This window comes from Armigeres subalbatus, chromosome 3 (assembly GCF_024139115.2).
Source record: "Armigeres subalbatus isolate Guangzhou_Male chromosome 3, GZ_Asu_2, whole genome shotgun sequence".
In the NCBI taxonomy this organism is placed as follows: domain Eukaryota; kingdom Metazoa; phylum Arthropoda; class Insecta; order Diptera; family Culicidae; genus Armigeres; species Armigeres subalbatus.
In genome coordinates, this window is record NC_085141.1 from 14,058,802 (window position 1) to 14,072,584 (window position 13,783).

Genomic DNA, 13,783 nt, shown 5'->3' on the forward strand with positions numbered 1-13,783 from the left:
GCTCAGAAAAAGGTGTTCTATCGAATGAATTAAAAAAATCAACATATTTTTAAAAATTAAAAAACCCAATTTGAACAATTTGTTATTAAAAACTATTACCCAATCTCACTCCTTATGGCCATTGTCACCTCATTGACATTGGTCATTGACTTTTAATCGCTCGAATCACAAAAAAATGATTAGCGCCTTGTGACACAAGGGAGTAGGTACCTAATAAAATCGTCGGCCTAATCAAAGCGAAGTTCAAGGGTCTTACGCGCAGAGTCTTGAATAACGGAACAAATTGTGCAGAGCGAATTTAAATTATTGTACACTGAGTACGATTTTTTTGGTTCATTATGACATTCCTGTATTTATTATCAGTGACATATTTATTAACCTTCTGTCTGTGCTCAAAAAAACTTACGTTGTCTGTGCTCTGGGGTCAAATTGACCCCAAATTGAAATTGCTATAACTTTTTTAATGTTTGGCCAATTTTGGATTTATGGGGCTGTTTCGAAAGATAATTTAATCATCTTTCAGGTCGTTATCAAAGATTGACTATTGGTGGGTGGCTACATCGCGGGGAGGGGTTTTAGTGAACATAGGTATAAAACCAGTGATTTTTCATGATTATTTTACCTATATCCGAAAATCCTACTTATTTTGAACTTCACCTTTTTAAAAAAGGTTATGCAGGAAGACATGTGCTCTGGCATGAGGCGTTGATAAGTTTAGAACTCGGCCGCCAGGTGGTGGTATATTTGAATTCATTATTTTGAACTGCTTAAGATATTCCGCGATATATAGAATTCTCCTCAGTGTAAATATTCTTATCGCACAAATTCAAAAATTGGAAGACGTACTTATTATATTTAGCACCGCTTTGTAGTGCTAGACATCCTGAACAATGTTGCCGAATACAACTTGAGTGTAGGTATGAAGGATCTCAATCTAAAGCAATATTTGATATATGCAAGAATATTGCAAGTACGCTAGCGCCGCCTATTTGAAAATTTCCTAATTATTTATTCCGTCACATGACAGTCCATTCCCACCAGACGAACTTTATTAGGACGTCATATTTACAAATTTCAAAGTTGGGCGACAGGAATCTTTACAATGAGGAGAATTCCATATATCGGAATTACTTGAGGAGTCTAAATTAATGAATTCAATTATACCGCCACCTAGCGACCACGCCCTAAACTAGTCAATGCCGCATATCAAAGCACACGCCTTACTCCATAACCTTTTGAAAAAGTGCAGTTCAAAATGGGTAGGATTTTCAGATATAAGTAAAATAAGCATGAAAAATCACTGTTTTGTACCCTTTTACGAAAACCCTCCCGCAATGTACCCGCTCACCTATAGTCAATCTTTAGTAACGACCTGAAAGATGATTAAATTATCTTTCGAAACAGCTCCAAAAATCCAAAATTGGCCAAGCATTAAAAAAGTTATAGCAATTTCAATTTGGGGTCAATTTGACCCCAGAGCACAGACAACGTAAGTTTTTTGAAAAAAGTACTCTGTAGCGCATATTTTCAAGATTTTTGAAGTGAATTTGCACATAGGAGTTAGATCTCGGCGAGTTTTACCAAACTACCAAAAATTAGGAGAATCGGTTGAAAACTAAAAAAATGGCAGCCACTCAAAGTGGCCTGGGGTCATATTGACCCCAGAGCACAGACAAAAGGTTAATTCAGCATCAATGAATATTGTGCTCTATGTAAAGAGTTTTTCTTTTTCTTCTTCTTCTTCAATGGCCCTACATTCCAACTGGAACTTGGCCTGCTTTTCAACATGAAAGCTTTTCTATGCCCGCCATTGCATAACTATGTATCTTGTGTGGCAAGTACAATGGATACACTATGCCCAGGATGTCGAGAAAGTTTCCAACCCGAAAACATCCTAGACCGGACCGAGAATCGAACTCGCCATCTCCGGATTGGCAATCCTACGCCTTTACTCGCAAGGCCACAGGAGACCATTTATTCTTCTTCTAGGTCTTTAAATGTTCGCAGAATTTTGTGGTAATAACGACATGGTGATCGGGGGATCGCTATTCCCTCATCGACCGGTTCACAAGGTCACGTGGGTCTCCCGTGACGGCTTTACAGAAAATCTAATCGACCACATCTGCATCAGCCGAAAATGGAAACGGAGCCTTCTTGATGTACGTAGTGCCGATATCGCGTCTGATCATCACCTCCTCATCGGCGAAATACGCCTGCGCATTGCGCGGATTCGTCGGCAGGAGGAGAGAGTTGGACGAAGATTCAACACACGCCGACTAGAAGATGCCACGGTGAAACGGTCCTTCGTTGAAGAACTGGAGACGCTTGCTGCAGATATTCCGGAAGGTGGCAGCGTGGAAGACTAATGGACCGCCATCAAGAATGCCTTCATCGCCACCGACCCAACTGACCAGCTGAAACGCTGGTTCGAGCACTTCGAACAACTTTTTCAAGTGCCAGCCAGGCCATCACCACCTCGGCATGATCTGCCTAGGATCCGACGTATAACACGCGTCAATACCGAAGCTCCAGATGCTAGAGATTCAAACAGCCATCTAAAGCATGAAATCGAATAAAGCGCCAGGGGTCGATCGCATATCAGCCGAGATGCTCAAATCTGACCCCATGACATCCGCTCAACTACTGCATCGTTTATTTCGTAATATCTGGGACACCGCAACTTTCCCGGTCGACTGGTTGCAAGGTATCTTAGTGAAGGTGCCTAAAAAGGGTGACCTGACTGTATGCGATAACTGGCGAGGCATTATGTTGCTGTGTACCGTACTCAAAGTTCTGTGCAAAATTATCCTAGCCCGGATTCAGGAGAAGATCGATGCGACTCTCCGGCGGCAGCAAGCCGGAAGATCCTGTGTGGACCATATTGTCACGCTCCGCATCATTCTGGAGCGGGTCAACATATTCCACGAGTCCCTTTTTTTGGTTGACTACGAAATTGACTACGAAAAAGCTTTCGACCGTCTCAGTCACGAGAATATGTGGGCGCCCTGAGACGCAAGGGGGTTCCTGAGAAAATCATCGGCCTCATCGAAGCACAGTACGAGGCCTTTTCGTGTAGAGTGCTGCACAATGGGGTCCTGTCCGACCCTATCCGGGTCGAAGCTGGTGTGAGGCAAGGATGTATTCTATCACCGTTACTGTTCCTCATCGTAATCGATGAGATTCTGGTAGATGCGTTATATAAAGCGTTATATAAAGCTATTTATTTCTTTACAGTGCTTAAGGACATGCCTCCCGGAATCCAGAACTACGGAAGACACGCATAGCTGTCATTTTCATTATTCCACACATGCTGTGACGCAGCAATGCTGGAATAATGATAATGACAGTTGTGCGTGGCTTCCGTTTTGAATGGAGTGCCCTTGAAAACACGAGTGCATTTAGCTTTGAATTCCGGGAGGTTTGTTAATAATAGCTAGATTCAAGACGAGTTCGATTCTCCGGAGCACACGTTTTCAAGAGCACAATATTCATCGATGCTGAATTAACAAATATTTCACCGATAATAAATACAGGAAAGTCATGTCGCTTTAATTAGGCCGACGATTTTATTAGGAACTCCCTTATGTCACAAGGCGCTTATCATTTTTTTTGTGATTCGGGCGATTAAAAGTATAGTCAATGAACAGAAAGAATAACAAATTGTTCAAATTGGTGACCCATTACAGGTTTTATTCGAAATGTATGCATCTATTCTATATAATTATTTACTGTTATTTTCTATAGTTGAGTATGAGTATAGAATGTAAGACAACTAAGACAAGAAAGGATGATAAATATGAATGCGATAATGTTTGATGTGACTACTGCACGTGTATTTTTATAATCAGCGTGGATTATCAGCTCGGTGTTATAATGCAATTTGTTTCCCCATCAATCTGGACTTTCAATATTCGTTTACTCTATGTGTCGACGACATAACTGATAACTGATTCGCACAATAATATAAACATCAAGTCTGAAAATCCTTACCTGAAAATAAAACTCAATGTAGGTAAACCCCTAGTAGAGCTGCAATATTGGAGTATAAAATTGATTTTCATTTCTACGAGAGCATCAGACTCAATCGAAGTTTAATACAGTGTACACCTACAATTACCATCAGTAATTACTTTATAATTGCAATCGTCTACAAAAATGAAGCTGTACGTTAGTTTCGTCCTGCTCGCCGCTATCATTGCCGCCGTGAGCTGTGCCCCACAATTTGGATTTGGTTCATCCGGAGCTGGAGCCAACGCGGCCTCCCAAGGAATGGGCATGGGTGGTGGATTTCCCGGAATGGGTGGTGGAATGAGCTCCTCGAACGCGAACGCTGGTGCTCAAGGCTTCGGCATGGGCGGTGGATTTCCCGGAATGGGTGGAGGCATGGGCTCCTCTTCGGCAAATGCAGGCGCTGGATCTCAAGGAATCGGAATGGGTGGAGGCTTCCCCGGAATGGGAGGCGGAATGAGTGCATCGAATGCTAACGCTGGAGCACAAGGAATGGGATTTGGCGGATTTGGTGGATAAACTTTCGAGATTAAATTGCATGTACTATGTATCGGTGTTCATATTTATTTATCACTTTGTTTATAAGAGTCGTACGGAAGAGTATTTGTATAAAAAGTAAAGAAATATTACATAATTTATGGTAATAATTACAGATGACAAAATCCTTTAAGCTTAGCACACGATTCTCGGTCACACATGATAAACATTCATGCAATGGTAGACATTGAATACCTTTGATTAGTAACTGTAGGAAGGCTGAAAAACGTTGAATGGAAGTCCACTTCAGTATAAATTTACCTACTTACTTATGGATCCTGTACACCTCCGGTGGTGCAAAGGGCCGACTTGAAAGATCTCCATCGCTTTAACCTGTTGCCAGGTTAGATTTCGGTCGACTTCTTTTATTTCTTTATTGAGGCTTCGCCGCCATGAGCCTCTGGGTCTGCCTCTGCTGCGATGTCCCGCTGGATTCCAGTCTAATGCTTGTTTACAGATTTCGTTTCCGCCCCTACGTAGAGTGTGGCCGACCCAGCCCCACTTCCGATCCCGAACTTCTGTTGCTATCGGCCTCTGGTGACAACGACGGTGGAGCTCGTTGTTTGAGATCCAGTTGTGAGGCCACCAGGCCCGAATTATATACCGCAGGCATCTGTTAATGAGCACCTGCAGCCGTTGAGTGTTCTCCACTGATACACACCATGTTTCGCTAGCGTATAACAGCACAGATTTCACGTTAGAGTTGAGAATTCGTATTTTGGTGCGTTCACTTATCTGCCTGTTTTTCCAGATATTTCTTAAACTCGCAAAGGCAGCCCTTGCTTTCTTGATCCGTGCGTCTATGTCGATCTTGGTACCGCCGTCTGACACCATTTGGCTACCAAGATATTGGAAGCTTTCATCATTCTCCACTGGTTGGAATCTCGTCGATAACGAAGAGGAACAGTAACGGTGATAGAATACATCATTGCCTCACACCAGCTACGGCCCGGATAGGGTCGGACAAGACCCCATTGTGCAGCACTCTACACGAGAAGGCCTCGTACTGTGCCTCGATGAGGCCGATGATTTTCTCAGGAACTCCCTTGCGTCCCAGGGCGCCCCACATATTCTCGTGATTGAGACGGTCGAAAGCTTTTTCATAGTCAATGAATACCAAGTAAAGGGACTCTTGGAATTCGTTGACCTGCTCCAGAATGATGCGGAGCGTGACAATATGGTCCACACAGGATCGTCCGGCACGGAATCCGGCTTGCTGCCGCCGGAGAGTCGCATCGATCTTCTCCTGAATCCGGGCTAGGATAATTTTGCACAGAACTTTGAGAACGGTACACAGCAACATAATGCCTCGCCAGTTATCGCATACAGTCAGGTCACCCTTTTTGAGCACCTTCACTAAGATACCTTGCATCCAGTCGACCGGGAAAGTTGCGGTGTCCCAGATATTACGAAATAAACGATGCAGTAGTTGAGCGGATGTCATGGGGTCAGCTTTGAGCATCTCGGCTGATATGCGGTCGACCCCTGGGGCTTTATTCGATTTCATGTTTTGGATGGCTGTTTGAATCTCTAGCAGTGATGGAGCTTCGGTATTGACGCGTGTTATACGTCGAATCCTAGGCAGATCATGCCGAGGTGGTGATGGCCTGGCTGGCACTTGAAAAAGTTGTTCGAAATGCTCGAACCAGCGTTTCAGCTGGTCAGTTGGGTCGTCAATAACTGATCATTCGCGTCTTTCACAGGCATCGTTGCATTCATCTTCGCCCCGCTTAAGCGTCGTGAGATATCGTAGAAGAGGCGAATGTCCCCGGTTGCGGCGGCTCTCTCTCCTTCGTCGGCCAGAGAGTCTGCCCACGCTCGATTGTCCCGTCGACATGAGCGTTTTACTTCCTTCTCAAGAGCCGCGTATCGTTGACGGGCTAAGACTTTGGCTCCTCTGGTTTTCGATCGCTCTATCGCGGATTTGGCTTCTCTTCGCTCCTCTATCTTTCTCCAGGTCTCATCGGTGATCCATTGTTTTCTCTGGGTGCGTAGTTCGCCCAGATTGTTCTCGTTGGTGGCGATGAAGGCATTCTTGATGGCGGTCCATTGGTCTTCCATGCTGCCACCTTCCGGAATATCTGCAGCACGCGTCTCCAGTTCTTCAACGAAGGACCGTTTCACCGTGGCATCTTCCAGTCGGCGTGTGTTGAATCGTCGTCCAACTCTTTCCTCCTGCCGACGAATCCGCGCAATGCGCAGGCGTATTTCGCCGATGAGGAGGTGATGATCAGACGCGATATCGGCACTACGTTTATTCCGTACATCAAGAAGGCTCCGTTTCCATTTCCGGCTGAGATGTGGTCGATTTGATTTTCTGTAAAGCCGTCACGGGAGACCCACGTGACCTTGTGAACCGGTCGATGAGGGAAGAGCGATCCCCCGATCACCATGTCGTTATTACCACAAAATTCTGCGAACAGCTCTCCGTTTTCGCTCATTTCTCCGAGACCATGGCGTCCTATAATGCACTCATGGTTCGAGTTGTCGGATCCGATCTCTTCGCATTGAAGTCGCCCAAACAGATCTTGATATCACCCTTCGGAATTCTATCTACGACGGCATTGAGATGACTGTAGAAGTTCTCTTTGTCTTGCAGGTCGGCAGCATCGGTTGGCGCATAACATTGGATTATAGTTCAATCAAAGTTAATTGCCTATTTCCGGGGATTAAACCACCCGACTTGGACGTTAATTTACAATGTTATGGAAACTCATATGTGAAAATGTATTGGAGGTAACCACTTTCCCTTCGATGGGACTCGAACCCATGACCCTACAGTACGCTAGACTGGTGCTTTAACCAACTAAGCTACGAAGGACCTCCGTCGGCCTTCGCAACCTAGCGGCTACTGAACGAGCTCGAGATTCCCAAATTGGACGCATAGTCAAATCACTCGCAATCCATTTCTCAAGCCATAGTAAGGATTATAGTAAGGTTTCGGACCCGTGTTCTAAATCTGGCAACGATTATCCTTTTACTTATAGGTTCCCACTTCATAAGCGCAGAGTGTGCCTGAGAGCTTAGTAGGAAGCCAACTCCGCGATGCCGGGGAGCGTGTTCACCTCGTAAACCAGAGTATAGCAGAACTTGTCCCGACGGCGTTCTGTGTTCTCCAAAGTTTGGCCAACGGACTTTACTCAGTCCCAGGATCTCAAGCTTCATGCGGCGTGCCTCATTGGCAAGTTGTGCCAATTTACCCTGCTGGGCAAGGGTTAAAACGTTCCATGTTCCTATTATTGTCCGTTGTTTCGCGCTAAGAGTCGTCGCCGTAAAATAAATAAAAATTAAAAAAATCAGTATAAATGTAAAGCCATGAAGAAGAAGAAGAAGAAGATTGTTCGTCCCGTACCGTTCTGTTTCATATTATGAACCCCTACACGCAAAAAAAGCGTTTCCAAATTTGTGAACCAACAAAAATGATGATTTAATTTATAGATTCGGGAACACCAGTCACGTTTTCCAGAACGTTACAGAAAACGTTACAATTCTGCTTGGCTCTTTAACTCATTTCAGACTTCAAGGCCTTTGAAGCACAAGAATTACTCGTAACGATGGTTACAGACACCTTCAAGTGGTGTTGTAACCGTTTGGTTACAAATTGTAGATTTTTGTTTTGTAATTATGTTGTTTTGTCGAAGCCTTCACGTTTCTCGTGTGCAATAAAAAATTAGCGGGAAAATATGAAGGGAATTTGGTATAAAAGAGTAGCCATAACCATTGCCATCAAGCGTCCGTGTGCTGTAGACGTGTTTTAAGTGAAGTGAGAACAGTGACCAACTCCCCCCTCCCCCCTTTCCTAGCAGGAGCTAGATTGCACATTGGGGAAAAGTGTTCAGGACCTCTCTTTTTCTACGTCTTTTTCGGACTGGACGGAAACGTCCAGCACTCGGCTCGGCCCGCGAAGACTTCAGGCTTCCGCGCCTAATCTGTCAAGGATTGTGATATCCTTCACCAGATGATTCCTCGGGCCGTATGCCCTAATCGTCAAGAAGGAATTCCCCTCTCGACCGTCCAAGGTGGCTAAGCCACGGCCGGCCGATCGCGCCTACGAGGGAAGACGCCTGCCCACCATCGTCCAGCAACGCCCGCTGGTCCCGTCGGACGACGATCGTCCGCATAGCCGCTTGCCTCGCTATTCCGGCGAGATTTCTGGCCGCACAGCTGGACAGGAGTCGCTGTGCCGGCTATTCTGGCCCCAACAACCGAAGCAGCGGTGGTATGTACCGGCATTAAAAATAGGTCACACTTAACAAATTAACACAAATTTATTACACAGAACAACACGCACACGCCACAATTAGGAATCAATAAAATTATATGAGTAAAGTGAAAGTTCCCGGTGTTAGTTTTTGTTTACCGCGAAAAACCCTTGATTACCCAGTACCGACCCTGGGATTGCCGGAAAGTCTCTTGCATCTTGGTCTGGCATAGGTACTGATTGTTGACGGGCAGGAAACTCTAGTTTCAATGTGTTACGGTGTCCAATTAACATTACTTAAAATAAGAGTGTCGCAAAGTTGGTGACGTCTCGTTAAGTAAGTGCTACATTAATAGTTCCATCCTCTCCTTAGTTATAGTGGCATGGCCGGCAGTAATCCTCATGTTTTTCTTATTTTGTCAAAGACTGGACTAAAAATGACTGGAATCAAGGATCCCACCACCTTCTTAAATTCTGGTCGCATTCTTGATACAAATTTTAGAAGAAAAACATGAGTATGACTATTGTCCAATCTACGAATTACATCGTATCAATACTAATGCAAAAGCCTTTGAAGTACACGAATCGTAATAAATTACAAGCACGACAACTGGCAGGCAAGGACGATTGTTGCGGTCAGGGATTAAATCGAAAAGAGAACGAAAAAGTCTCTCACTTATTATCTCTGTATACTATACATATACGATATGTAGTATACAGCAAGAGACTTTTTTCACAAGCTGTCATGATAAAGAATTGATTCGGGAGGCTATACATCATAAAAATCTCCACATGCGGGGAGCATTGGTTCTGATGATGCATTTCAACTTGTTATCACAGCTGTGCGGTTTCCAACACAAAATGAGCGAGAACAAAGCGAGAATCATCACTTTTATGTGGGGCTTGCCTATCCGATTCTGTTTTTTTTTCGCTCTTCTATACAAGTTCCATAAATTTGCTATCATGGCTTGTTATGATTCGGAACAGTTTTTGCCTTTCTTTTATCGCTTTTCGTTATCTATTGAGAGCGATTCCCACAAACCCTGGTTGTGGTATTGCTGACTCGAAGGGGAAATCGCTGCTGAAATTCCTAGCTGATCCCCTCTTGCACAATAGCCTAGGCATATATCTCCTATATCTCTTTTTTTTTAAGCACTGAACGCCAATGGTTACTGCCGCTATTGATGCTGTTTATCATATACACTGATCCCACATATATGGGTCACTTTGTAACAATTGTTAGTCACTCCATTTTGCATGTTGATCAAATGGAAATGACCCATATTAGTGTGTGGCCCATGATTGTGGGGTCAGTGTACTGTGATTTTCTACAGTTGTATATGAAGATAGATTGTAAGACAAGAAAGTGACTATAATGCTTAAACGTCCTATCGTTGTGGTATGTCCTAATGCAGAGGTTCCCAAACTGTGGGTCGCGACCCCCAGGGGGGTCGTGGACTGTTCAGTGGTGGGTCGCGAAAGACAAATCTTAATTCACAATGTTCTACCTATTTTGTCCCACAAATCTATTATATATTTTGAATTAGGATCTAAGTAATGATTTGATGATTTAAGAACAACAAAGCTGATGAGGTCAACGGCCATTTTTTTTGTTATACGTCATTTGGGCAAGTAGAAAGAAGTCCTATACAAACTAAATCTAAACCCCGAACCCAATCCCAAACCAATCCTAATCCAATTCGAATCCAATGTAAATCAAATTTAAATCTTTTTAAAATCCGATACAAATCTAATTCAAATCCAATACAAATCTAATTCAAATCCAATCCAAATCCAATCCTAATCAAATTGAAATCCAATTCAAATCCAATCTGAATAAATTCCAAATCCAACCCAAATTCAATTCAAACCCATCCAAATCCAATCCACATCCAATCCAAAAAATGGACAAAATTTGTGACAAATACAATGATGGAATATAAAGCATTTTTTTATGATTTGTCCAATCTAACGCAAACTCATTTTTATCTAATTTCACAAAATCAATGCATTTGGTACCTAGTGGGTCGCAAGCAATATGGGATTCTGTTAGGTGGGTCGCATATCTCAAAGTTTGGGAACCTCTGTCCTAATGTTGCGGTAGTTTTGAAATAGTCCATCCTGGATATCATAGCATCTAAACCAATTGCGGATCCGGCAAAACTCTTCGAATCAACCACTAGAACACCTTTTGTTTGACAAAATTACATTCAAAATGACGAAAAATTTACATATTTCCTTGAAAACTTGCGTCATTTGAGCTTATTATTGCGGTAGTGCTAAGGTCCTTTTGTTGTGGTATCGCTCTCCATAAGAAATACAAACAAAACCGCAACAATAGGACCTTCAAAAAATATCGCAATGATAGACAACTGCGTCCTATAATTGCGGTAGAGTTAAGGCAGACTTTTTGGTCTTTTCGTCATAGTCTCGAAAACCAATAAATGAAACACTTTTTTGCCTAACTCATCCGTACCAAATCGAAAGCTCAGGAGAAATGTTCTGCTACAATGGAGTTCTAGCGAATGGAAGTTGCTTTTGTTGGTTTGAGCCCCTACGACGATGGACGGAAATAGCTGCCATGCCAGTAGTTTGTTTTTATAACGATATAAACAAAGCAACATGAGTTTAGCACAAACGAAACAAGAGTTAAAGATCGTATGCGACTACTGCAATGTAAAAAAAAAAAAGATAAACAATTCATGTTCAAAGAATTTTTGAAATCAATTTGGTTTTGACGCGATGCTTAACCCCTCCATAATATGTCGTTTTACCCTATTTAGTATTTTACAATCAGACTGAATTATCTGCTCACTGCGCTGCTGTATTACAAGTTGTTTAAGATTTGTATTCCCATCAATCTGGAATTTCAATATTCATTTACTCTATGTGTTGTGTACATAACTTATAACTGATTCGCACAATAATATAAACATCAAGTCTGGAAATCCTCACCTGAATAAAAACTGAATGGAGGTTAACCCATCACAATGCTGCAATATTAGAGTATAAAATATGTTTTTATTTCTACGACAGCATCAGACTCAATCGAAGTTTTATACAGTGTACACCTTCAATTACCTAAATCAATTATTTTATAATTGCAATCTTTAAACAATGAAGTTGTACGTTAGTTTCGCCGTTCTCATCGCCATCATTGCCGCCGTGAGCTGTGCCCCACAATTTGGATTTGGATCGTCCGGAGCTGGAGCCAATGCGGCCTCCCAAGGAATTGGCATGGGTGGTGCATTTCCCGGCATGGGTGGTGGAATGAGCTCCTCAAATGCAAACGCTGGTGCACAAGGGTTCGGAATGGGCGGTGGATTTCCCGGAATGGGCGGAGGTATGGGTTCATCTTCAGCAAATGCAGGCGCTGGTTCTCAAGGAATCGGAATGGGCGGAGGCTTTCCCGGAATGGGAGGCGGCATGAGTGCATCGAATGCTAACGCTGGAGCACAAGGAATGGGATTTGGCGGATTCGGTGGATAATCATTCGTGATTACGGTGACAGTAATATGTATTGGTGTTCATATTCATTTAAAATTTTGTTCATGAAACCCGTTTGCAAAAGTATTAAAACAAAAACAAAATAAAAGAAAATTTAGAGTAATAATTGATGATGACAATATCCACTATGCTTAGCATTATGCATTATGGGACAGGGAAGAGGATCAAGAAGAATAAAACTGTGTTTCATGTACCTAATTCATATTACGAACCTTTAAGTCAATTCTGATTTGCAAGGCCTGTTATTTATTGGAACACCAAATTTTGTCTCAATTATCGAACACGCTGAGCCAATTAGCTCAAATTTCGGAACCTTCGTTTTTGGAATTTAACGAACGAACCATTTTGCATAATTTAGACGAGTTGTTAGACAGATAAAATTACCTCGAATTCAAGACCTATAGAGAAACTTCGTTTATTATAGTTTTAATCCACCTTTTGCTGGAGAAAAAATATTAAGAATTTCAATGATATATTGACAAATCTTCATATAAAAACAATTGTTTAAAATATGAGTCCTTCGGAATTTAAATCAAAGCTTAATTGGATTGATTGAAAGGTTTCAACGACTTTTCAAACTTATTTCAAAATGCGATTGGAGGCAACCACTATTCTTCGGTGTGACACTCACATAATATTATCAGAATTCGTTATTCCATATATTTGCTTTCTAAGGCTGAAGCAGCATGATATGTATATTAAGGGCAAATTTAAGAAATGCGCAAATTATTTGTCTATAGGTTTTACGGATTTAAACTACAAACCACAAAAAAATACCGAAAAAAATTACCGGTCATCGGATCGGATATTGTGCGTACCGTATCGAACGACTACGTCCAACGAGGCGTAAACTGTGTAGCCTACCGCGGAATGGTAGTCCGAATCAATTTCTTCCCCCACAAGAATATGCACATGGAAATCACCCAACTAAGAAACGGAAAACCAAATCGACTACGCTCTAATCGAAATCTAAAATTTTCGTAAAAATCCGACCACTACCTCATTGCAGTATGCCTGTGCTCAAAACTATCGACGGTGCGTGTGTACAACACGCGTCTAAGTCGTTCGCCGCGGCCTAAGTCCAAGACTACGCGCAGCAGCTGAAAGTGGCACTTCCAACGTAAAAAGCAGCTAGGCGCATCTGATATATGTAAGAACATAAACGGGAACTTTCTTACGAACGAGCGTGAGGTGATTCAAAGGCAGCAGCACTATGAAGAGCACCAGTGACGCAAGCATTGGAGTGGCTTCGTAAGCCAAGTGGTGTAATCTCGACGACGCTATACAATACCCGTTTTGATTATCCCACCCGCTAGGAAGCGGACGACTTTTCAGCTGCTTCTCATAAAATTCGACCTTGTTGCACGTTGCGGTGGGAGACTTTCGCAAGATCCACACGACATTGAACGCCAATGGAAGGATTTCGGGCTAGGGACCGACCAGTGGACGATGAAACAAACCGTTCGACGCTGTATGAAATTTGGACGAAAGCTGGACGGAAAGCCTGAAAGAGTAGTACAAACGAACCTG

General features: G+C 42.8%; 2 protein-coding genes across 2 annotated transcripts; both read left to right on the plus strand.

Annotated features, from left to right (window-relative positions):
* The first annotated feature begins 4,055 nt into the window (after positions 1–4,055).
* LOC134220456 (uncharacterized) lies at positions 4,056–4,642 on the plus strand. The gene has a single exon (XM_062699513.1). It carries the CDS (start codon positions 4,156–4,158, stop codon positions 4,525–4,527), a length of 372 nt encoding a protein of 123 aa, XP_062555497.1. The 5' UTR covers positions 4,056–4,155; the 3' UTR covers positions 4,528–4,642.
* A 7,157-nt stretch (positions 4,643–11,799) lies between these two features.
* On the plus strand, positions 11,800–12,422 carry LOC134223786 (uncharacterized). Its single transcript, XM_062702982.1, has one exon. The coding sequence runs from the start codon at positions 11,864–11,866 to the stop codon at positions 12,233–12,235; it is 372 nt and encodes a 123-aa protein (XP_062558966.1). The 5' UTR covers positions 11,800–11,863; the 3' UTR covers positions 12,236–12,422.
* Positions 12,423–13,783: the final 1,361 nt, after the last annotated feature.